The following is a 25,485-nucleotide window of genomic DNA, read 5'->3' as shown; positions in this document are numbered from 1 at the left end:
AATCTGAGGCTGAGTTGACTTGAAACTGTTTAATGTTGCACTTTTTATATGTAGAAGAAAAGTTTTGTCATTTTATTTTATCTGAGCAACAACTTGATGCAGTTTAATTAATGTTGATTAACGTGGACCCCGACTTAAACAAGTTGAAAAACTTATTGGGGTGTTACCATTTATTGGTCAATTGTACGGAATATGTAATGTACTCTGCAATCTACTAATAAAAGTCTCAATCAAAAAAAGCACTTTATATGTAGAAAGGTTTTGTTAAGAAACCGTTCTGAGCCTTATCTTATTTAGTTTTTATTTTATATATGTTGACCACATTAACCCTGGCAATGGACCCTGTGTGTATATGTATGTTTGCCATTGTTTACAAATTTGGTAAATAAATAACCAAAAAATTTATATTTTGTTGTTTTTTTACTGTACCGAAAATGAACCGAACCGTGACCTCTAAACTGAGGTACGTACCGAACCGAAATTTTTGTGTACCGTTACACCCTTAATGAACATATATTTTGATTCCGAAGAAATAGTGATTGTTAAAGAACCGGAATTGGCGCTGTGGTGCATTTGCTTACATGTGAGTAAAGAAATGAAGCTCCCACAGATCCACGCTGATGTCTGTCTCCTCTACTTAACAGCCATAAAAAGATTAGAACCCTCCCAAATATATTGGCATATTAAAGTAAAAAATAAATGTTTACTTTAATTTATTTTCACGTAAAAAACACTAATTTTTAAGACGTGGCAACCACATCTATGGTGGCGACTTTTTTTAATCTTGTAGTAGTAGTAGTAGTAGCGACTTTCTCCCTGTCAACTTCCTTTGTTTTCACTTTAACAAACTGCAGTTGCAAGTGACATTGAAGCCACATTGTGGCCACACGTGTTTACACAGGAGTCTGATTAAAAAAATCACATTTCACTTGCAGTGCAAACACTTTGGTCCAATCAATCGCTCTGACTGGGGGCGGCTCAAAATTAGATGGAGGCGGCCGTCACACAATTTTGAACGCAGGAAAAACCCTGGCATTAGTCCCGAAAATCTGAACTCGAACTATTGAGGCATTGCGGAGATATTTATAAAGCAATCTTGCCTTCCTTCAACATTCCTCCTCACCAGTCATATGCAATTTGTACAACTTGTGAGGTTGTTCTAACATGTGACTTCAGCGGATATCTCCTTACATGGTAGAGGTTTACCCGAAGATCTTTGAAAAGTCCGTCATTGTAGTCAGTACGTTTTTATTCCTTCTTTTTCTCTATCTTGTTGTTGGGCAGACTGGCTCGTACATGAACATACATGCAAAATCCTTCGCTGTTGCCCTTTTCTTATAAAAATTATTGTGTAATTTAAATTTATCTGTCAGTTACATGTTGCCATTACATGTTGTGTAGACCACAGATTCTCAAACTGTGGTACGTGTACCACTAGTGGTACACAGGCTCCATCTAGTGGTATGCCAAAGAATCACTTGATTTAAGTACAGTGTTTTATTTTCCTATATTCAAACAGTGTTACTGTTCAAACTGTGTATAATATTACAATGGCCAAAAATATGAAATATACTTGTCATAAATAAAACCACTATCTTGTGTTTAATGAATAATTAGGCCTACCGTATTTTTCGGACTATAAGTCGCAGTTTTTTTTCATAGTTTGGCCGGGCTCCAGTGCGACTTATGTTTTTTTCCTTCTTTATTATGCATTTTCGGCAGATGCGACTTATACTCCGGTGCGACTTATACTCCGAAAAATACGGTACTATGCTGCTGTATTTTAATGTTGGTCATTATGGTGGTACTTGGAGAGCCAAGTTTTTTTTTAAGGTAGTACTTGTTTAAAAAAAAAAAAAAGAATTTGTGAAACTGAAACAATACAAAAATAATTGTAAGTTAATGACACTAACAGACACTCAATGTTTTAGCATATTAGCTAATGGCAATGACACTAGCTGTATTATAGCACGTACAATAAAGACATTACTCATGGGACGGTTTAGTGGGTATGAATAGTAGGGGTGTGGGAAAAAATCAATTCGAATCGTGATTCTCACGTTGTGCGATTCAGAATCGATTCTCATTTAAAAAAAATCTATTTTATTTTTGTATTTTTTTTATTAGTATTCAAATATATATATATATATATTTTTTTTAATTAATTAATCCAACAAAACAATACACAGCAATACCATAACAATGCAATCCAATTCCAAAACCAAACCCGACCCAGCAACACTCAGAACTGCAATAAACAGAGCAATTGAGAGGAGACACGAACACGACACAGAACCAAAAGTAGTGAAACAAAAATGAATATTATCATCAACAGTATCAATATTAGTTACAATTTCAACATAGCAGTGATTAAAAATCCCTCATTGACATTATCATTATCCATCCATCCATCCATCCATCCATTTTCTACCGCTTATTCCCTTTGGGGTCGCGGGGGGCGCTGGAGCCTATCTCAGCTACAATCATTTATAAAAAAATTAAAAAAAGAACAATAGTGTCACAGTGGCTTACACTTGCATCGCATTTCATAAGCTTGACAACACACTGTGTCCAATATTTTCACAAAGATAAAATAAGTTATATTTTTGGTTCATTTAATAGTTAAAACAAATTTACATTATTGCAATCAGTTAATAAAACATTGTCCTTTACAATTTTAAAAGCTTTTTACAAAAATCTACTACTCTGCTTGCATGTCAGCAGACTGGGGTAGATCCTGCTGAAATCCTATGTACCGTATTGAATGAATAGAGAATCGTTTTGAATCGGGAATCGTGATGAATTGGGAAAAAAAATTGATTTTGAATCGAATAGTGGGACACCCAAAGATTCACAGCCCTAATGAATAGTTTTAGTTGTAAAACTTGCAAACGTTGCCTGGAGTGATGAATGACGAATCCACAGTGTTGGGTTAGTTACTAAAAAACAGTAACTAGTTACAGTTACTAGTTACTTTATTTCAAAAGGAACTCAGTTACTAACTCAGTTACTTACACCAAAAAGTAATGCGTTACTGTGAAAAGTAACTATTTAGTTACTTCTTCTACTCTTTTTTTTTTTTTTTAAAGCTCCCATTAATGCCCTTTTAGCCTTCATTTCAGTACTGTTATTGCACTGGAGAATAATACAATCTGTTGATCAACTTGACATACATTTGCATCACTGAACTCTGCTAAGCAATGTGCTCTACATACAACACACAAAGACAAAGATATGTTTCAAAGGGCCAATTTATTTCAGGCCAGAACAAATTGACAAAACTATTTTAAATAGCTGCAACATAACATACATAAGTAACAAACAGCATAATAACATTAACACTAACACTAACCACGTTAAACCCAGATTCCGAACTAATAAAGGTCTTAACTCATTCTCTTTCTATGCCACTTCCATATGGAATGCACTCCCAACAGGTGTAAAAGAAAGGGCATCTCTATCCTCCTTCAAAACCGCACTAAAAGAACACCTCCAGGCAACTACAACCCTAAACTAACACCCTCCCTTCCACATAATACCTCTTCGGATTGTAAATAATCAAATGTAGACACTTTTTCTTATACTTTCTGATCTCTCTCTCTGTGTCCACTACTTGCTGTACATATCCTACCAAGTCAGTCCTACACTGTTCCAATGTCCATTTCTCTGATGATGCAATTGTTGATGACTGAAGTGTTGATACCAACCAAACCTAACCCCCCCCCCCCCTTCCATATCCCACACCCCGGATTGTAAATAATGTAAATAATTCAATGTATATACCGGTACCCTGATGATTATCTTGTGTGATGACTGTATTATGATGTTAGTATATATTTGATAGTATATATCTGTATCTGGACCCCGACTTAAACAAGTTAAAAAACTTATTTGGGTGTTACCATTTAGTGGTCAATTGTACGGAATATGTACTGTACTGTGCAATCTACTAATAAAAGTTTCAATCAATCAATCAATCAACAACATAGCTGTAAAGCTGGCTTCACCCAAGGAAGGCACACGTGACATACACAGAGCCCAACCAGGCAGATTTGAATTGTTGTTTTGGGCAGTAGACGGGATCTTTGATCCAAGACACAACTTACATTTAACTAAATTGTGCTCGACAAAAGAAAAGAAGTGAGAATATCTCATACTTGCCAACCCTCCCGAATATCACTGCCTCTCCCTGGGACAACCATTCTCCAAATTTCTGCTGATTTCCAGCCGGACTTAAGGCACGCCCCCTCCCGGTCTGTGCGGATCTGAGTGGGGACAGCCTGTCGTCACGTCCGCTTGGCCAACCAAAAAGTAACCACAGAACACTATACCGTATAGTCGTATAGTGTTCTGTGGTTACTTTTTTGTTGGCCAACGGTTGTATTGCGCACACACACCCCCCCCCCCCCCCGCCCCCCCCCCCCCCCCTCCCCTCCTATCCCCTTCCCACACTCAGACACACAGTCACACGCACACACAGAGAGCGCAGAGGAAGAATCAGAAGCACGTCTCTGCTTCGCTGGAATAAAACACACTCAGATCCTCAGTTTCTAGCCGATACTACATGAAAAATAACGTAAAATAACGCAGTAACGCATCATGTAGTAACGGTAACTGAGTTACTGACTATAAAAAAATAACGCGTTAGATTACTAGCTACCGCCGAAACTAACGGCGTTACAGTAACGCGTTAGTCCCAACACTGCGAATCCATACGAGTAGAAAGGCTATGGATGGCTCGAAAACGGAACGGCTCTTTTACTTCCGATTGAAAGCACTAAACAGAAGGAAATACTGTAAACGTTCACCCCGCAGCACCTGCAGTGAGCAAACCCGCCCAAAAATGGGGATATAGCACAAACAATAACACAGCTTTTCTGTGACTTTCCTTGTGTTTTATGATTTGCAGTATGGCCGTTAGCAAAGAAAAATCCATAAATTAGCCGCACCGTTTCATAAGCTGCAGGATTAAAAGCGTAGGAAAAAAGTAGAGGCTTATGGTTCGGAATTTACGGTATTTAACACACTGCATGTTTATTAACAGCTCCAAATGGAAATACAATTCCAATCCTGCCAGAACATACTACACACCATCTTACACCTGTAATTAAGTTTTAGATGTATTGTCCTATTTTCCATTGTCTATATTGTTTATTGTCCGATGCTTATTTTGTATTTTCCTTGCAGAGTGGTTACATTGAATATTTATCTTAACATCGACCACACTTTTCGTCTACAGGAGGTGCTTTCAAATTCTGTCTCCAGTCTGATCAAAAGCTTTCATGATGTTAATGGACGTAAGTTGCAAACATTCAACCTTATTTTGGTATAATTCTAAAAGCAACAAAGCCAACCATGATGGAATCATTGATGGAAATGTGTTGCAGAGTTCTTGTATGTGGAAAGCTTCTTTAAGACGTTCAAAAGAGAGTGGACCGGCATTGACAGGCTGCGAATGGACAAGTTTTTCCAGGTCAGTGTGTAGCAATCTTTAGTGAATTTTGTTTACCAAAACACTCTTTGCACCTGTAAATTTTTAGATCTTGTGCTGAAATGCAGCCTTAACATTTCATACACTGATTTTAAAAAGAAAATAAGTGTCTATATTAGCCTACTATCAAAATGACTGTGTTGCAGGCTGAAGCAAATCTTCGTTGACAGAAATGTTGAAATGTATTATTTATTCTACACATTTTTACACCATTAGAAACCATTAGTAAATCAGAGGCTATTCAGAAGGTGAGATAACTCCTGGAAATTACTGGCTTTTAATGGCCAAAGGTATAGAGATGTATGTGTCCAAGTTAAAGGAAACTGCAGGCCGTCTTCTTTCAATAGAAGACGGCCATGTGGAACAACATGGCACACAAACAACTATCTGAAATGCAGCCAATATTACATACAGATAATGTGTCATGAGACATGCAAAACTAAATTACCGTATTTTTCGGAGTATAAGTCACACCGTAGTATAAGTCGCACCTGCCGAAAATGCATAATAAAAGAGGAAAAAAACATAAGTCGCTCTGGAGCCCGGCCAAACTATGAAAAAAAACTACGACTTATAGTCCGAAAAATACGGTATATACAAAGAGGATAAAAGTAAAGGATATTAAGTGAGCTCAAATACACCTACAAATGAGGCATAATGATGCAATATGTACATACAGCTAACCTAAATAGCATGTTAGCATTGATTAGCTTGCAGTCATGCACTGACCAAATATGCCTGATTAGCACAAGTCAATAACATCAACAAAGCGCACCTTTGTGCATTCACGCACAACATGAAACTTTTGGTGGACAAAATGAGACAAAGGAGTGGAAGATTTTACATGTAAACAAACCGTTGCGTTTGTTTATATTTTTACCCCATCTTTTTCCCATTTTAAATAATTTTTTTTTAAATGCTCCAGGGAGCCACTGGGGCAGCACTAAAGAGCCTCACGCGGGTTGCTGACCCCCGGTCTAAGTTATCGGACAGCCATTGATTGTCCGTAGCAATTTGACATGTGATTTTAAAGACTGATCTTTCATAGCTGAAAAGCACGGTACATTATTCTCGTCTTGACCAATGTCCATCTCAGTCTGTAAGGCCAGTCAAATACTTTTTTTGTCAATTCTGCCATGAAGCTCAGAATCCTGAAGTTGTCCCTCTGTCCTCTGAAGCTGACATCTGCATGAACATTTGTTTGCTTTTTTGGAAAAAGTGACGCCTAACTTTTGAGCGCACCAAAATGTTGTCTTTTTTGTTTTCCTTTAATGCAGCTCGTCCGCTTCATGTTTCGGCAAACCTTTGAGATGCTCAAGAAAAAAACCTGGGAGTCCAGGTAATCACTTTAAACATTCGACATATTTATTTGAACCATTCTTTTTCCAGGGCTGGGTGGCTGTACAACATGCATCTGCAACGATTTTTAAAAACACGAATGAGTTGCACACTTTGGAATTTTTTATTTTCTTTCACCTACAAAAGGTCAAAATAAGGCTTAAATACTGTATGTACTCCACATACGCTTGTGTCATTTGACCCTAAAGCCAGAACGCTGGTTATGAGCCTATTTTTTCTATCAACCAGTCAGCATTGTCCTTATCTGATGTCACACATTATTTGATAATCCTTTAGCAATTATGTTGCTCAGCTGAAAAAACATTTTCATTCACAGTTCACAGTTTTTACATATTCAAAATGTCTGAAAACCGTCTTTAGAGCCCCATTAGGCTACTATTGTGCTTCAGAAGGAAGGCCAACATTCGGTTATATTAAATCTTTCATTTAGTTATATAGTTATATTTATCGTTGCGGTAATAATATACGAAGGTCCTGAGTAGTCTTGGGTTCAATCCCGGGCTCGGGATCTTTCTGTGTGGAGTTTGCATGTCCTCCCCGTGACTGCGTGGGTTCCCTCCGGGTACTCCGGCTTCCTCCCACTTCCAAAGACATGCACCTGGGGATAAGTTGATTGGCAACACTAAATTGGCCCTAGTGTGTGGATGTGAGTGTGAATGTTGTCTGTCTATCTGTGTTGGCCCTGCGATGAGGTGGCGACTTGTCCAGGGTGTACCCCGCCTTCCGACCAATTGTAGCTGAGATAGGCTCCAGCGCCCCCCCGCGACCCCAAAGGGAATAAGCGGTAGAAAATGGATGGATGGTAATAATATGCGTGAGCGACAATATGTCCTAAATAAACTGCAGTTTTTTACAAGTATAATTACCACTGGATAACAAGGCTAAACATGTTACACAAGCTCATTGTTAAGCTAGCCGCTAAGATAGCTTTAAACATAGAAGAAATAAGTGCTTTGTAAGTTTTAAGAAGTGTAGATAAAAATGTGTGATAGCAGAAAGTAAGCAGTTATTTAACAGGAAATCCTTTCTGGACAAGAGTCTAGAAAGGATAATATTACACGCAAAGAAAGAGGGAGCAATACATAAATTGGTAGTGTTGATACCAAGTGTAGTATCATTATATGATAGATACTAGAGTGTTTGGATCAATATTTTTATTTTTCCAATATATATTTTTTTGTTTTTGTTTAAAATTGATAATTTCCTTCACAAAGAAAGACTTTGAGGGTAGAAACAAAAGGATTTGAAATAGTAGTAGATGGTAGTTTTTGCTTTTGTTCATTGTTTAGTTTAGTTTATTAAGGATCCCCATTAGTCTACATCGCAGTGGAGACTATTCTTCCTGGGGTCCAGACAAAAAACATCACACAATCACAAAACAAAAGGTTACAATGCAGTACAACATGATCAAACAATAAAATGTTGTAATACAAAAATAGCAACAACAAAGAACCAAAAAAAGTAATAATAACTTCGAGTTTACATAATAATGTTCATACCAAAGATAAAAAGAACAATATAAAAATAGAATATATATATTTTTGCAAAAATAAAACAAAGAACCAATGGCCTAAAATATACACATTAGTGTACCAAAGACAAACAATAAGTGACGAAAAAGTACCATCCATCCATTTTCTACTGCTTGTCCCACAATCAATAAGATAGTCAATAAAAACAGTCATGACATTAGGTACAATCTAGAATAATCTCTTTCCGCAATACTTCTCTTAGTCTATTCTTAAAACCCACTATGCTGGTGATTGATAGCAGATATTGTGGAAGTCGATTCCAGTAAGTGATTGCCCTATACATTACAGTCTTTTTCAAAACATCAGTTTTGGGTTTAAGACGGGTGAAAGCACCTCTTGAAGCTAGCCTGGTACCATAGTTGTGACAGTCATTAGCAAGCAGCAGCTGAGAATACAGATATGAAGGTTTATGGTTTGTATAGATTTAAAAAAAAAAATAAAATCAAACTACACGCTAGTCTTTCACCAACTCTCATCCATGACAATTCAGTATGCATGATCTCAATGCCGGTCCTAAATGAGCAATGGAGAGCTAGTCTGGCAGCTCTGTTTTGGGTAAACTGGATTTTATTTAGTTCTTGTTTAAAATGCATTAGACCAGATTGCTGGGCAGTAGTCAAGATGTGACAATACAAGGGATTGTATAACTTGCTTAGTAGTTGTTAGTTAAAAAAATAGGCACTTCTTCTTATGATTGAAATGCTTCTGCTCATTTGTTTTACTATGTTGTTAATGTGAGTGGCCCAAGATAGTCGTTCATCTATTGTAACTCCCAGCAACCTGGCCTCTTTAACTTGTTCAATAAGAACTCTGTCCAAAGAAACATTTGATATGCGTTCCTTTCTCTGAGCATGTTTTGAGCAAATAAGACATTTTGTTTTGGAAATATTAAGTTTCATCTTATTTTCTGTAACCCATTTAGAAATCTGCATGACCTTGTCTTGTAGTATACTGCTCAGGTCTGTGCAATTATCAGCATAAGCATATATTGTTGTGTCATCTGCGTAAATTGCACTGCAACCATTCTTTAAAATACATGACATATCATTTACAAATATTGAGTATAATAAAGGTCCCAGGCAACTTCCCTGGGGAATACCACAATATAATGTTTTGATATTTGAAAGGGTTCCATTAAACATGACACATTGCTGTCCGTTGATTAGGTAGCTTTTCATCCAGTTAATCGCTGAGAGTTTAAAACCATAAGCAGACAGTTTTATAAGTAGTAGTTTGTGGTCAATAATATCAAAAGCTTGTTGTGTACTATTGACTTTGTTTTACACAATTATGTGCAATAAAAAGAGAAATAAGGAATACCGTATTTTCCGCACTATAAGGCGCACCGGATTATTAGCCGCACCTTCTATGAATTACATATTTCATAATTTTGTCCACCAATAAGCCGCCCCGGACTAAAAGCCGCGCCTACGCTGCGCTAAAGTGAATGTCAAAAAAACGCTGCGCTAAAGTGAATGTCAAAAAAACAGTCAGATAGTTCAGTCAAACTTTAATAATATATTGAAAACCAGCGTTCTAACAACTCTGTCCCAAAATGTACGCAAATGTGCAATCACAAACATAGTAAAATTCAAAATGGTGTAGAGCAATAAATAGCAACATAATGTTGCTCGAACGTTAATGTCACAACACACAAAATAAACATAGCGCTCACCTTCTGAAGTTATTCTTCATTCGTAAATCCTTCGAATTCTTCGTCTTCGGTGTCCGAATTGAAAAGTTGCGCAAGCGTGGGATCCAAAAATGGCCGGCTCCGCCTCGTCGAAGTCATCGGATTCAGTGTCGCTGTTGTTGTGCAGCAGTTCTGTGAATCCTGCCTTCCGGAAAGCTCGGACCACAGTTGTGACCGAAACTATCTGCCCAGGCATTTACGATCCACTGGCAGATGTTGGCGTATGTCGACCGGCGCTATCTGCCCGGCGTATGTCGACCGGCGCTATCTGCCCGTCTTAGTGAAGGTGTGTTCGCCTTCGGAGCTGTGTGAAAAAAGCCACCCGGCCTCTTCGCGTAAACTTCCCTTAACCACTCGCTCATCTTTTCTTCATCCATCCATCCCTTCGAGTTAGCTTTTATGATGACGCCGGCTGGAAAGGTCTCTTTTGGCAAGGTCTTCCTTTTGAATATCACCCTGGGTGGAAGTTAGCATGGCAAGCTAGAACCACAGTGAAGGATGACTTCTCATTCTCTGTGGTGCGAATATTCACCGTACGTGCTCCCGTTCCACAGTGCAGTTCACAGGAATATCAGTTGCTGTGAAATACGGTAGTAATCCGTGTGCGGATGGAGAGATTGCGTCTTTTTATGAACCGGATCGCTTAGCAGGAGCCATTTTGTGGTCTTTACAGATGTAAACAGGAAATGAAACGTACGGTGATATCCGCGCGTTTTTTCTTCTTCTTCCGGGGGCGGGTGAAGCGCTTCCTGTTCTATGGGGGCGGGTGCTTTCCTTGGCGGTTGCTTGCGTAGAAGAAGAAGCGCTTCCTGTTCTACCGGGAAAAAAGATGGCGGCTGTTTACCGAAGTTGCGAGACCGAAACTTTATGAAAATGAATCGTAATAAAGCGCACCGGGTTATTAGGCGCACTGTCAGCTTTTGAGAAAAATTGTGGTTTTTAGGTGCGCCTTATAGTGCGGAAAATACGGTAAGTTTAAATATTTTGTTAATGTTGTGAAATTGTCAATGCACCCATCGTAAATACATAACACATTTTACAGTGAATACGGTATCGGCCAATTTCACTCATGGATTATCAGAATCTGCAGCATAAAATTCTGATCAGGGCATTCCCAATTTTTAACACATAATCCACACGATGTGTGTAAAAGTGTTCTTTGACGTTTTCAAAAATAAAGTGAAACTTTTGTAGAAACGAACTTAACATTTATATTCAAATTCATAGGATTGGTAATTATATGCTGCTTAAAAATAGGCCCCTGAGAAGTTCATAGTAACCCTTTGATTCTGCCTTTTAAAAGAATTGGAATCGAGTACCGTTGGGAACCGGAATCAAAAAGAGTAGCTGAGATCGTCCAAATTAAAACAATGTCCAACCCTATTTATGATTGACAGCGAACTGGTAGCGCCAAAACGTTTTGTGACTGTCCAGATTTATTCATGACAGGCGACAAACAAACAACTGTTTACCTGTGTATTATGTAATTGTAATCATAATCAATGCAAAATTATGAAAAGGGTATGTTTTGCTTTTCAGTGTGGTTGAGAGATTTCTACAACTGTTGACAACAGAACTCCTCCTCAGTGGCAGCAACGCACCTACTGGTCTGCAGTTACATGTCCTCGACCTGTATTTAACTGAACTAGCAGCTGTGGGCTCAGCAGAGGTACATTTATAACAAGTGGTACCTTTTTATGTCATTGATACTATCTTCTAATTCAGATGGAGTCACATGAGATAACAGAAAGAAAACATTGAACTGAAGGCATTAAAGCTTCTTGTGTGTGAATAATAAAATGGTAAAAACATTAAAGCTTTAACACTACTAACATACATTTAACAAGATTTGATTCAAGTGGGCTGTGTGACAACTGGTCAGAATTGTTTTATTTCTGAATAAGTCTTAACGGCACAAACAAAATTGTTCACGTCAGTGGTATTTTAGACAGAAGCTTTACTGTCATTGTCATACAACATACACAAAAAATTTCAAGTTGCTTCCAAAAATGTATTTAAAATATTCAGACAGGTGTTTATTTATTTATTGATGCTAAGCATCAGTCCTAGACCATTCGCATACTAGACCATGTTGGATTCTTGAAATACTAATTATCCACATAACATGAAGATGATCCCCTTCTTAATCTAATGTTTGGTTCCCCCCACAGCTCACTGCTGACCAGAACCTGATATTCATAGAGCCATTCTGCAAAACAGCAGCCAAAACCAAGAAGTAAGTCTGACACTCCCAACTGCCTCCAGCGCTTTTACAAAATGTTAACTTCTTCCCACCATCTTTTTACATTGATGTTGCTACTTTTTGAACACTTGATGGAACTCTGATGCCTCTGCTTTAATTAGTAATCTGTTGTAAAAGGTCAGAAAAACGAAAAGATCAGACGGAAACCAAATTGTACAAAAACCAAAGCAATTTTTCACATAAGAAATAATGTCAACCCATTTAATGTTTTAAAAATATGAACACAAAACAAATTTTTTGAGAATACTTTTTTGTCCAGAAATATTTATATCAATAAGGGAAATTTGCACATGTTCTCTACATGTGTGCAAAATCATGAAGTCATACATCTGATGCTTTGCGTAATTTATCCTTTTTTTTTTTTTTAATTGTCTGACCAGCCGGACACTTTTCCGGGCCATCTGCAACAGCATCTTTAGTACAATCATCGACCAGGCTCCCTTTGCCATTGAAGACCTGATGAAGGAGATAAAAGCAACTGAATCCTCTGACTCAGGCCAGTCCTCTGAAGGGGAAGAGGCGGTGGAGTGCAAAGACCTGCCGAAGTTAATGAATGGTACATGTTCATTCAGCACTATTCTGCTTCCCTTTCCTTTTACATGTAACTCCTTTGAAGAATGCCTAAATGTGTTTGTAATGTACAATGCTCATCTTGGTCTGTGGCATGCCTCATGGTTGTGCGGCCGTCCAGAAACCTGAGGATTACTGGTACGAAGCCAGCTTCCGCCATCCTAGTCACTGCTGTTGTGTCCTTGGGCAAGACAGCATCTTGCTTTCAGTGCCACTCACACTGTTGTATGGATGTGAATAAACTGCGAGCTGTGGGGCGCACTTTGAACACATTAGAATTAGAACCACTGACTTGCAGAATCGATATCTGGGTGGTGTAGAACATCTGCACACAAGTGAAAGAGTGAAGTTTATCATTTTGGATCCTGAAAAGGCAGCTTCTAAAATCCTGTAAACTAACCTGGCTGCAAGATCAACCTAAAATAATTGTGTGTACCAGTCTGGTGTCCTTTGATCAGATGACACAAATGTGCTTGACCCAGACAACACTAGTATTTTTCCTGTCTGAAGCTCTTCCTTCATTCTCATTTAAATTTGCAGGATTGCCTAAAGATCATGGACCAGGCCTGACAATCAAAACATTTGCAGGGATTTGAATCATTTTTCAAATAAATAAATCCTGGGATGGCTCAGGAGACTTTTGCTGCAAACACGTCATGAACAAATCCACAGTTGACTGTTTTCATACAATGATTTTATCTTGTTTTCTTTGCTGGTGCCTTTTGGTTTTTAGGTCAGAAATCATGCCATGGAGATGGCGATATTGACCGACAGTCAGGTGACTCAGACACAGAACTATACGATGATGACAAAGCTGCACCAGTTTTACAGGTGGACTTTTGTATTATTCAGAATGCCTACGAAATTGTGTTGTATTTTGCAATATGAGTAATATATATGATCATAAGTACAGTCCTCAGGTTTACGACCTTTGTTGTTACGAACGTGCTGTCTGAATTAAAGGGGACCTTTTAGGATATTCCTCTTTTCTGACGTATAAATGTTACAATATTGCATGCGCATGATTCACTTGCGTGCGGGTAGCAAAAAGCCCTCTCACAATTTGTGGCTAAAACACGTTCCTAAAATAATTGAACGTGATTTATGTTGGCACATGTTATTTTGCATTGCCTCAAATTCAAAATGCACTTCAATGTCTTCATTAGATAACATTTCTTTGAGTTAATAAATGTCCTGCAAAACGAGTAGTCACGGAATACTAGGAAATTTACCATTTGAATGTGTTAAGTGTTGACCCTGCGATGAGATGGCGACTTGTCCAGGGTGTACCCCGCTTTCCGCCCGAATGCAGCTCAGATATGCTGCAGCACCCCCCGCGACCCTAAAAGGGACAAGTGGTAGAAAATCGATGGATGGAAGTTACTGTTAACTTAAGTAAAGTCTTAGTATTCAGTACACTGCTGATACTTGGTTTACCGCAAAATGTCGTTTTTGCTGACAAGCAAAATTAACATGTTTGATATAAAAAAAGTTATTAAACACAGTAATCTTCAGTTTTAAATTTAAATTATCAAAAAATTTAGATTCACAATTGCATTTTCACGAACTCATCAAGCCATCTTGTATCTTATATGCTAACATGAAAACAAGAGACATTGTTTTTTCCCATTAAGAAACTTCCTACTCCAATCTAAGCTTATGCAAACACTTTGCTGTCTGAGCAACTAAGCTATTCAATTGTGCACTTTTCTAGTAGCAATCGTTCATGCGTCTTAACACATACATTCATGATGTGTGTGCTGATTTCGAAGATGCCAAATCTTTCTGTCTACCCATCCATTTTCTGTGGCGGTCCAATTTTAAATGTAACCAGCTGCTTATGAACACCGGATCTTGAATTGTACTACATTTTATCTTTCAGTTTGACTATGCAGCTCTTGCTGACAAGCTGCTGGAGATGTCAAGCCACAGCCACACACCCAGCTACAACAGACAGAGACTCTACAAAATCATCAAAGTGTAAGTTTAGAACCTTTTTGGTTCTTTCAATTAACTAGCATAGCTATTTATCAAATGACCAGCTCCTTTCATTATCAATACATTGACACTGACGCAATTCTATTTGTTTCTATTATGTCACACTTATGAGACAGTTATTATTTGCTGCATACTTCTCTCACATTAGGTTGTCTAAAGTGGAGCCCTGGGGACAGATTAATTCTACAGTTTATTGTTTTGAAATAAATTCATTATTGACTCTTATTATTAGATGATACACTAATTTTCTAAGTTTAGACACCCTGTTTTATACAATCCTCTTGCTACTCTCATGTTGATGGACTGTTTTTTATTGATCAGAATGAGCCCACGCTAGTCAAATTACAGTGGTACCTCGACTTACCAGCATTTTGAGTTACAAGCCTCCCCACCACTAGTTGCTGTTGCGATGAGAATTATTTGAGGTACGAGTGTTTTGAGTTACGAGCTTGGTCAGAGAACCAATTGTTCAGTTTCAGTTTATTTAGAACATGCATAAAATACAATTACAATGTAGTGCATCATATATTTCCAGTTGTTTCATTACAGCACGTCCGAAAAGGAGTAGGAAGAAGCAACGCTTATTTATTCCTACCACTTTTCATAGTATAGCGGTTTTATCCAATTTATTTGTTCTGTTTGTACGTGAACAATAAATAAATAAATACATATACTCTAAGTAAAGATTAAATACATGAATAATCTTTCTTTTTTTTTTTTTAAAGGCTCAAAGTGGTTATCATAATTATTCTTTGTGCTTTGTGAACACTTGTAATTTGAACAGTTTAAGTGAATCATATTAGTGCTTTGCTTGATTTCCTTAATAGATTAAATCATTTAATTCCACGTATGGTTATGCTCTAAAGGTCTTAAGTGTTGTAATGTTTTAAATTACATTTTCCATTAAGGTTATATTTCTCTTCTTTGAGTTCGTTAGTTGAAATATTAATGTGTTAGGATATTAAAAACCGTAGAATTTTGGGTCAAATTTACTCAGACCTGATTTTTAATACAAGTTAGCGCTTTAAGCCACCTGACATATTGACAAAATCGAAAACAAAAAAGACAGCCCTGTTACTTACACAGATAGACAACTAAAAGTAAAACAAACTATTAGATCTTTGTTTTACTGCCAGGTATTTTATAATACATGCATTTTTCCAAATGTTTTTTTCAACCCATTTTTTATCTCTTTAATGACAGGCTGCGGGATCTCAGCGAAGGTACATTTTTTGTTGTTGTTTGGTATCTCAGCATATTTTCTTTGTTTTCATATTACGGTATGTGCACTTTTTCTCATTTTCTGCCTTCGTTTTGCTGTCAGGCATCTTTCCCCAGGATGAATATCCAGAAGAAGTCTCCACAGATGAAGATGATGACATGTTTGCCAGCAGAAAGAAGATGAAGAAAAGGCGTCGTATTGAAATGGAATCAGGTAAGAATAATAAAGTAACAGTACTTTGTCATATGTGCAGGCATGGGGAAGACATGCAAATACAATTTTATTTATACAGTATTGCAGTGCCGTGGCTACAGTGGCAAGGTAAACAACTCAAGAAGAGAAATCTCAAAGAAAAAATATTCTATTGAATTTTGAATCTTTATTATTGGATTGTATATTCTTAGGACAGTGGGGATCCCAATTATATCGTCCTAAATTGCATAGTTGGTCATAGCGCATTTGAATCTAATTCATTTGTAAAGCTATAAAACTACTAAAAAACAAATATTGGCAGCTATGAAAATACTGTAGGTTGGAAGGTGTGTCTTTGACTCTGTCAGTGAAAAGTATTTTTTAGGCTAAAGATAAAGTATGAATTGCAGCACAGTATATAGTTAAAGACGCCATATATGTGGCCAGAAATGGTACTGCAATCACGGTAAAAATTCTGTAGTCCTCTCCCACTCTCCATGACTGAGGTTGCCAGATACGCAGCCGAATCCGAATCCTACTACAAGGAACTTCAAATGGCAATCGACGAGTCCTACGCTGTAGGTTTCTCTTGTTTATGCTTCTTGCAAGATGGTTTACTGAGTAATTATGCCACATTTTACTGATGTCGATTAGATAAATGTATTTGTGAAGTTACGCAGCAATATTTTTGTCGGGAGACGGGACAGATTGTTGGCATTACCCTGCTAAAATGTCTAGTTTGACCAGACGGACCACCATCAAAATAATTATAAATAATATATTCTATATTGCATAGGCCTACTTTGATGGCAAGTCAAGGCCAACAGTAAAATTAAAGCCACATTTCGTTCAGCATGACTCCATGTTGCATCCAACCTGATGCACTGCATTCTCTTCCATGTACGCACATCACCATCTTTCAGTGCAGACTGCGATTCTATGAGCCAACTCACCGTACGCAAAAACCACGTTAAGCATAAATCATATAGCCTACTACCATGTCAATACACAAAGTAGAAAATCATTACAAGTAATGCATTGTATTGTGCCAAGCAAATACCACCTCATATGTGCCTGATGCACATACAGTACCAGAAACCGCAATTAGCCGTGACAAACTCTGAGGAAGGCAACAGTTTTGGCCAAAACCGTCAGGTGCGGAAATAAAGACAGGTCTGGCTTTAAGAATAACAAAATCGCATACATTTTGGAAGACCTAGTTAACCTCTTTGTATAGCCTTGCTATTGTTGGACAACATTGCCTCACCACATCTGCATATTGAGAACAAAATAGGCACTGTAGGTTAGGTTTTATTTGTCGAAAATATACTTTTCCCTGTCAGTTCGAATACACATCAACATACAGGCTAACGGGCATATAATGTATTTCCCCCGTTAGCCTGTATGTTGATGTGTCATTGACCGGGCTAGCATGCTAAGCATTCGTTGCACGAACATCCTAGCTTTGTTAGATAAGATCATAGACTGTATTGGACAATATAGTTTACACATGAAATGTCCATTTTCATTTACTACAAGTAATAAGGAAACTTAAATGCCTAACTTACCTATAAATTAGAGAGTTTGGCGTCAGATGAAAAAATCTTCGCCGCCTTCAGTCGTCTCCATCTTTCAAAGGCATCCCCGATACCATTCCTTGTTTTGTTCCTGGCTTTGTCATGAATAAGTTGATAATCGTACCTTTAAATAAATCCATGATTAAAATTTAGGAAACGATTGCATTTCTTTTTTTCAATGCATTTAGACTTTGGGAGTTTATAACACAGTTGGAGTTGTTGCAAATGTTTAGATTGTGCGCAGGCACGCTGCATACGCAATATTATCTCATATTTTTAATAATACCTCTTAAATTATTTTATAAGCTAAACAGCTGTGAAAAAAATACATTTAATAAGCTAATAATATATTGAAATCATCTTGAATGCATGCCAATTGCCCACAAAAGCTTTTTTGAATATTGCTCATGGTGACTACTTGTGTTATGCAAAACAATGTCTGCTTTGCTATACCCTACAAAATAAACGCATGTGAATAATAATTTGTGACTGTGGGGGCGTGGTAAGGGCAGTGTTAAATTGAGATCATTGTATAATATTTTCATAATTGGCAATGACGTATGTTTAAAAAGGCTTATACATATATTTAATGACAAATCTTTTAATGATTCAGATCAATATACCTTTCTTGTTACATTATTTTTTTTGCTCCATTTTCAATTGTTGCTTATTTTATTACTACAATGTAACAAAGGCTGCCCTTTACTTAAATAAGAGAGGTAAACATTTTTTTACTTGAGGTTGTTTATTGGTAGTCTCCACAATGAAGGTACTATAGAACTATGCACACAAAGAAAAGTATATTAATATACATAAGTGCACATGCATGTAGGAATCATGTTATATCAACAATACGGTTTGCTATGAACTGAAAATAATAAATTATATATACAAGATTATGGTTGGCTCTTACGCTGCTAGCTTAATGCTGGGCCAGCTTAATACGATGGGTGGTCCCATTGACAAGCTAACTTAAATTAGCATTGCGATGATTTTAAACTTGCTAAAATTATTGACAAGTAAGATTTTAGCGTAACAAACTTGACATAAAAACAGCAAGTTCATTTTATATTTACAGACTTAAGCGTAGGAACTGTCCACCCCAATATTAGAGAACGACTCATTTGTCCCTCCCAAAAAATATGCCATGGAGGGCAGCACTGTGGACCAGGGGTTGATGCGTCTGCCTCACAATACGAAGGTCCTGGGTTCGATCCTGCGCTTGGGACCTTCTGTGTGGAGTTTGCATGTTCTCCCCGTGACTGCGTGGGTTCCCGCTGGGTACTCCGGTTTCCTCCCACTTCCAAAGACATGCACCTGGGGATAAGTTGATTGGCAAAACTAAATTGGCCCTAGTGTGTGAATGTTGTCTATCTGTGTTGACCCTGCGATGAGGTGGCGACTTTTCCAGGTTGTACCCCGCTTACCGCCCGATTGTAGCTGAGATAGGCTCCAGCACCCCCCGCGACCCCGAAAAGGGATAAGTGGTAGAAAATGGATGGATGGATGGTATACTTGCTTTTATTTTGAAAGCACAACACAGCGTCTTTCACCAGCTTAGAGTGTGGTAGCGAGAGAGAGAGAGGAAAGAGAGCAGGCTGTGAGGCCGACACCATCAATATTATGTTCATTCATCCACTATTTAATTGCTAACTGTCAGTGTTCCCAAATAATGTCAACACTAGCTAAGATGTTTTTTCATCCCCTTCCAGGTAGCAAAATGTCACCACTAAAAAAAAATTACATTGCCTCACTAGTCATGACTCGCTAGTGAGAAGCACTGCTCAGTAACAAAAGTTAAAGGGGAAAAAGATGATTACAAAGCCAAATGTCCCTGAGTGGGAAAATTACATCTTCAAACTGAATGAGCAACATGAGCCAATCAGCGAGTCACGAATGTGCAAGTATACAGTGATGGCATTGGCAACAACAGAGCAAACCCCCCGACCAAGTTTTTCCACCTGGGGATAAATTGCACTTCAAGGTGTTCATTATTTATTGAAGTGCAAATTTTGCTAACACAGATTGAGACTCCATTTAATTGTTTTAATTTGTTTACATATTTAGGATAATTCCAATTACAAAGGTGAAAAATACTACAATAATAAAAAAAATTGCCTTTGGGAAATAGTTACCGTACTTGCATTAATATATATTGTGATTGCATGAGTGCTTAATTTGGCCACAGGTAATGTAAACTTTTCTACTATTCAAGTTTCTAGATGTTAAATATGCATATCAGGCATGTGATTTTTCCGTCTATAGTCGGAAATCCGTCTTTTTTATCTTTGTAAAATTTTAGAAAATATTTTCCGTTTTTCTTAGTTTTTTCTCGACCTATAATGTATGTTAAAATCTTGATCCTTCTCTTTGCCATACCACTCGGACTCAATGTCCAGCACCTCCCTCGTGACATGTTCAAAGTTATTCCGGAGGTGGGAATTGAAACTCTCTCTGACAGGAGACTCTGCTAGACTTTCCCGGCAGACCCTCACAATGTGTTTGGATCTGCCAGGTCTGTCCGGCATCCTCCCCCAGCCAACTCACCACCAGTTGGTGATCGGTAGAAAGTTCCGCCCCTCTCTTCACCTGAGTGTCCAAAACATGAGGCCGCAAATTCAATGACACAACTACAAAGTCGATCATTGAAGTGCGGCCTCGGGTGTCCTGGTGCCAAGTGCACATAATGGACACCCTTATGTTTGAACATGGTGTTTGTTATGGACAATCTGTGACGAGCACAAAAGTCCAATAACAAAACACCACTCGGGTTCAGATCCGGGCGGCCATTCTTCCCAATCACGCCTCTCCGGGTTTCACTGTTGTTGCCAACATGAGCGTTGAAGTTCCCCAGTAGGACAAGGGAATCCTTGGGTGGAGCACTTTCCAGTACTCCCTCGAGTGTATCCAAAAAGGGTGGGTACTCTGAACTGCCGTTTGGTGCATAAGCACAAACAGTCAGGACCAGTCCCCCCACCCGAAGGCGGAGAGAAGCTACCCTCTCGTCCACCGGGTTTAACTCCAACGTGCAGGCTTTGAGCCGGGGGGCAACAAGAATTTCTACCCCAGCCCGTTGCCTCTCATTGCATGCAACGTCAGTGTGGAAGCGAGACCAGCCCCTCTCGAGAGAACTGGTTCCAGATCCCTTTCTGTGCGTCGAGGTGAGTCCGACTATATCCAGTCGGAACTTCTCCACCTCGCGCACTAGCTCAGGCTCCTTCCCTTCCAGTGAGGTGACATTCCACGTCCAAGAGCTAGCTTATGTAGCCGAGGATCGGACCGCCAAGTGCCCTGCCTTCGGCTGCCGCTCAGCTCACAACGCACCCATGAGTGGTGAGCCCATTGGAGGGGGGACCCACGTTGCCTCTTCGGGCTGTGCAGGCCCGGCCACCAGGCGCTCGCCATCGTGCCCCAACTCCGGGCCTGGCTCCAGAGGGGGGCCTCGGTGACCCGCGTCCGAATCCGGGCGAGGGAAATCGGAGTCTCTCTCTCATAGAAGTCTTCGAGCTGCTCTTTGTCTGATCCCTCACCGAGGACCTGTTTGTCTTGGGAGACCCTACCAGGGGGCATAGAAGCCCCCGGACAACGTATCTCCTAGGATCTTTGGGACGCGCAAACTCCTAAGGTGGCAGCTCAGAGAGGAGCCTTAATACTTAATTGTTTTGGTGATATTGGACTGCTATCAGTATTGGATTCAAACACCTCTGGTTACAATACTTACAGTACATTGTAAGTTATCAGAACTGGTCTTGAAAAGCAGAAAGTAATCGGCATCAGCTTGAAAAACAAATATTGTGCATCCCTGATTTCTTCATATACTGTCATAGAAGCAATTTACAAATTATTTAGATTATTTTTTGTTCCTTTTCTTCAGGAAAGAACACCTCTAAACCCAAGCAAAGCGAGGCCTCAAGTAAAGATGGCATGGAGCCGACAAACCCTGTTGTTTTAAAAAAGCAAAAGAAGAAAAAAAGGAAGGCGTGTCGTGATGAATGTGCAAGCGGTGATCCAAACGCCAAAAGCACCAATGAGGAACATGCTGAATTTTCAACTCAAAGTAAGATTAGATTAAATGGGTCTGAAGATGAAGCAAAGATGCAGCCATTTGTTTCTGGCTTGGGTGAAGCAGACAAACCAAATTGTTGCATAATCAACAAGGATAAGCCAAAAAAGAAAAAGATGAACAAAAAAATGAAAGTATTGGAGCTGAAAGTGGAAGAGCTAGCAAAGCCTCAGACTTGCACTACTCAGGGCATTGGCACAGGAATAACAGAGCAAGAGAACTCATCCAAACCCAATGTTGTGGTCTCTGTGAAGACAGACGCAAAGTTAAAATCACAAAGTGACACGGTGGAAAATCCAGTAGACTATGAGATGTCAGAAAACTCAATGTTGAATGAAGCTCAATCGCAGCCTATAAATCCTGCTAAGAGGAAAAAGAAGGGCCTGAAAGCTGAGAAAGTCAAAGATGATGATGGTCATTCACAGCTAAGCACAATACAGACTAAATCAATACCATGTAAAGATTCGAAAGATGATTGCATGACTGACACTACCGCCTCGGCTAAGAAGAATAAGAGAAAGAAACTTGTGGATAAAACTCCAAGTTATGAATCTGCTACAAAGGCAGAGCTTGCAGCAGTGAGAGAGGAGGCAAAGACAAACAAGCAGGAACCAATTCTAGAGAAAACAGATCATACACCTGAAGAAAAGACCCCTGAACTTTTACATTCTACAAGTCAAAGTCCTACCGATGGAAGTCCTGCATCTTCAAAGAAAAAAAGACAAAGGAGGCGAAATAAATCTACAACTTCTGTTCAAGCCAAAAAGGAGATTGCCATGTTAGGCAAGTCTCAGTTATTGGATGTTGAATCGATGTCCTCTGATCATCACGTTGCAAGTTCTCTGAAGAACACCCAACCATCAGCCCAGGTGGAGGAAGTCAAAGATGAAACTCAGCTATTGAATTGGCATGTAGATGAGCCCATGGTTGGTGATGAGGCGTTCTCTTTCTCTGGGAAGCCGAACAAGAAGAAAAAGAAGATACCTGTGGTGTTTGAGTTTGAGGCGGATGAGCTCGAGACTGCCACACCAGTCAACAACGTTGCAAAAGGACCAGCTGGTATCAGGAAGATTAAGGTGAGTTTTAAAGGCAGAGTGAGTCATAGTTATTCTGATTTATGTTATAGGGGTGTAACGATAAATGGTTTTACTGATAAATCGCGGTAAAACTTTTGATGGTTAGTATTATTGTTTTATGTCCAAATGATTGTAAAAACCGTGGTTGATAACTACACTGTGACACATTTCATTGAGAAGCAAGCTAGCTTACTGGCTAGCTTAAATGCTAACATGTATGAAAGAGACATTAACGTATTTCCCCATTAAGAAACAACATTCTCCAATCTAACCTTGTAGAAAAACAGATATTCAATTGTGATAGATCTGTAGGAATATGACACGGAGGTGTCTACAACAGGAGGTGAACGCGCATCTGACGTCACACAAACTGGACGTTCCAAACTCCTTTTGCCTTTATCATTAAAAATACTCTAAAACCTTTACAAAGTAAAACGGAACACTTTTAAACACTCAAAAGTATTTTGGCTCTTAAGAAGCCAGAACAATATTCAAAGGAGATTTTTTGTTGATTTAATCTACATTTAAACACTTTCCTGTGGTCTAGAAATGTAGTGTATGTAAATGTGGTTCCACACTCACATTTATAATTTACTTTTCTTCATGTGTCTGCAAGGTGTTTATGTAAGCCCTCCCAGATTGCCAAGGAAACCACACTCGCCCTCCCAAAGTATTAATTTATATAAAAAATAAAATAAAAAAAAGTAAACTGTTAAATATATATCTTGAAGACGAACATCACCACAATTTTTTTTCCCAGACACGGTCGAAAATAAACTTTACAAATATATATAGATTCCCCCGGTCACAATACACCTGCATTTAAAAAAGCTGCTCTGGAAGCCTTTATCTCATTGCATTTGGCACGTCGGTGTAATTATGCACATGCCAAGATTAGATGAAAATAATACTTTCTTCTACCTTCTCTTTGTTTCTTAAGTCATAATGTCACCGTCTCTTTACACTTAAGTTTCTTCTTGTGTAAAATATCGTAAAGATTGATAAACATGGCAATATTTATTTTATAGACATCAAAGAAAGTGGAAGTCTGGGAGGACATTAGATGAGAGTTAATAACAAGACCCAAGCAGCAGCCTTTACAATCTCTGTCTGTGAAGCATGAGGGGGATGAGCTGTGCTGGCTACATATTAGTAATTCCCACATAAGTACATCCATCAATCAGTGACGTCACTGATTCCCAGCTGTGAATAAAGACTTGGCCCAGGCATTCATAACTGTATCAAGTTTACGCCCAAAAGCATGAACCTTATAGTTTGACGCTTTGGCATTGTTTAACGAAAGTATACAACATTGTAACATCATTTATAAGTCAGAAAAGACACATTTTATCATGGTCACCTTTAAAGTTTGTTCTGCCAAGAAGGTATATTGTCTTTTTTAATTTAATTTAATAAATAAAACTTGGTAAAAAGATTTCAAAGTTAGTATAAGTACTTTTTGATCATATATATGAACAATATCGTAGTAATAACAGTGATAAAATGGGTTACAACAACCGTGATATGAACTTTTTATATCGTTACATCCCTAATATCGTTGTCAGATCACCTGCCCACTGAAAAACGTTCTTTACTTCAGGGAAGGGATGGTTTCTCCACACCTCAGATGGCTAATAAGCCCCAGAAGTTAAAGGTGAAGACCTCATCATGTGACTTTATCACATTTCAGGCCAATGCCAAAGCTCCGACACCACTCTTCTACAGGGCTAAAGGAAGCCCCCAAAACACACAACTTGGCAATAAGGTATATCTTTACTCTTTTAAAACCCCGGTATTGGGTTCTAAACCACACAACAACTAACGTAGAACCCAAGTAAACAAACATGTTATCAATAATTCCTAGTCGTTGTAAGCGCACAAGGTGTGTCGTTTCTGCCAATTCGGTTCACAGAAGAGATTGGCCAATTATTGGAGCAGATATTTGGTATTTTGACGTATATCGGTATTTGCCCTTTTTTAAAAACATTTTTTAACAATTACAACAGAACTACATCAGCAGTTACTATATATATATATATATATATATATATATATATATATATATATATATATATATATATATATATATATATATATATATATATATATATATATATATACATACATACATACATACAGTGGGGCAAAAAAGTATTTAGTCAGCCACCGATTGTGCAAGTTCTCCCACTTAAAATGATGACAGAGGTCTGTAATTTTCATCATATGTACACTTCAACTGTGAGAGACAGAATGTGGAAAAAAAATCCAGGAATTCACATTGTAGGAATTTTAAAGAATTTATTTGGAAATTATGGTGAAAAATAAGTATTTGGTCACTTCAAACAAGGAAGATCTCTGCCTCTCACAGACCTGTAACTTCTTCTTTAAGAAACTCTTCTGTCCTTCACTCGTTACCTGTATTAATGGCACCTGTTTGAACTCGTTATCT

General features: G+C 38.4%; 1 protein-coding gene across 3 annotated transcripts in view; it reads left to right on the top strand.

Moving 5' to 3' along the window:
• The window catches only part of LOC133574193 (uncharacterized), a 45,658-nt gene that overhangs the window by 13,263 nt on the left and 6,910 nt on the right, over positions 1-25,485 (top strand). The window contains exons 3-14 of one of the 3 annotated variants that reach the window (XM_061926288.2): positions 5,240-5,297; positions 5,388-5,473; positions 6,769-6,830; positions 11,615-11,744; positions 12,247-12,311; positions 12,719-12,894; positions 13,642-13,739; positions 14,791-14,888; positions 16,110-16,129; positions 16,231-16,341; positions 21,772-23,036; positions 24,727-24,801. In XM_061926288.2, coding sequence (XP_061782272.1) covers positions 5,240-5,297; positions 5,388-5,473; positions 6,769-6,830; positions 11,615-11,744; positions 12,247-12,311; positions 12,719-12,894; positions 13,642-13,739; positions 14,791-14,888; positions 16,110-16,129; positions 16,231-16,341; positions 21,772-23,036; positions 24,727-24,801 — 2,244 coding nt within the window. Of the gene's footprint in view, positions 1-5,239; positions 5,298-5,387; positions 5,474-6,768; positions 6,831-11,614; positions 11,745-12,246; positions 12,312-12,718; positions 12,895-13,641; positions 13,740-14,790; positions 14,889-16,109; positions 16,130-16,230; positions 16,342-21,771; positions 23,037-24,636; positions 24,802-25,485 lie in introns of all 3 variants that reach the window. The other 2 variants (XM_061926287.2, XM_061926289.2) reach the window with 2 other exon arrangements.

Source organism: Nerophis lumbriciformis, linkage group LG31 (genome assembly GCF_033978685.3).
Source record: "Nerophis lumbriciformis linkage group LG31, RoL_Nlum_v2.1, whole genome shotgun sequence".
NCBI lineage: Eukaryota > Metazoa > Chordata > Actinopteri > Syngnathiformes > Syngnathidae > Nerophis > Nerophis lumbriciformis.
The sequence above is the reverse complement of the archived record's forward strand: the minus strand, read 5'-3'. Positions and strand labels throughout refer to the sequence as shown.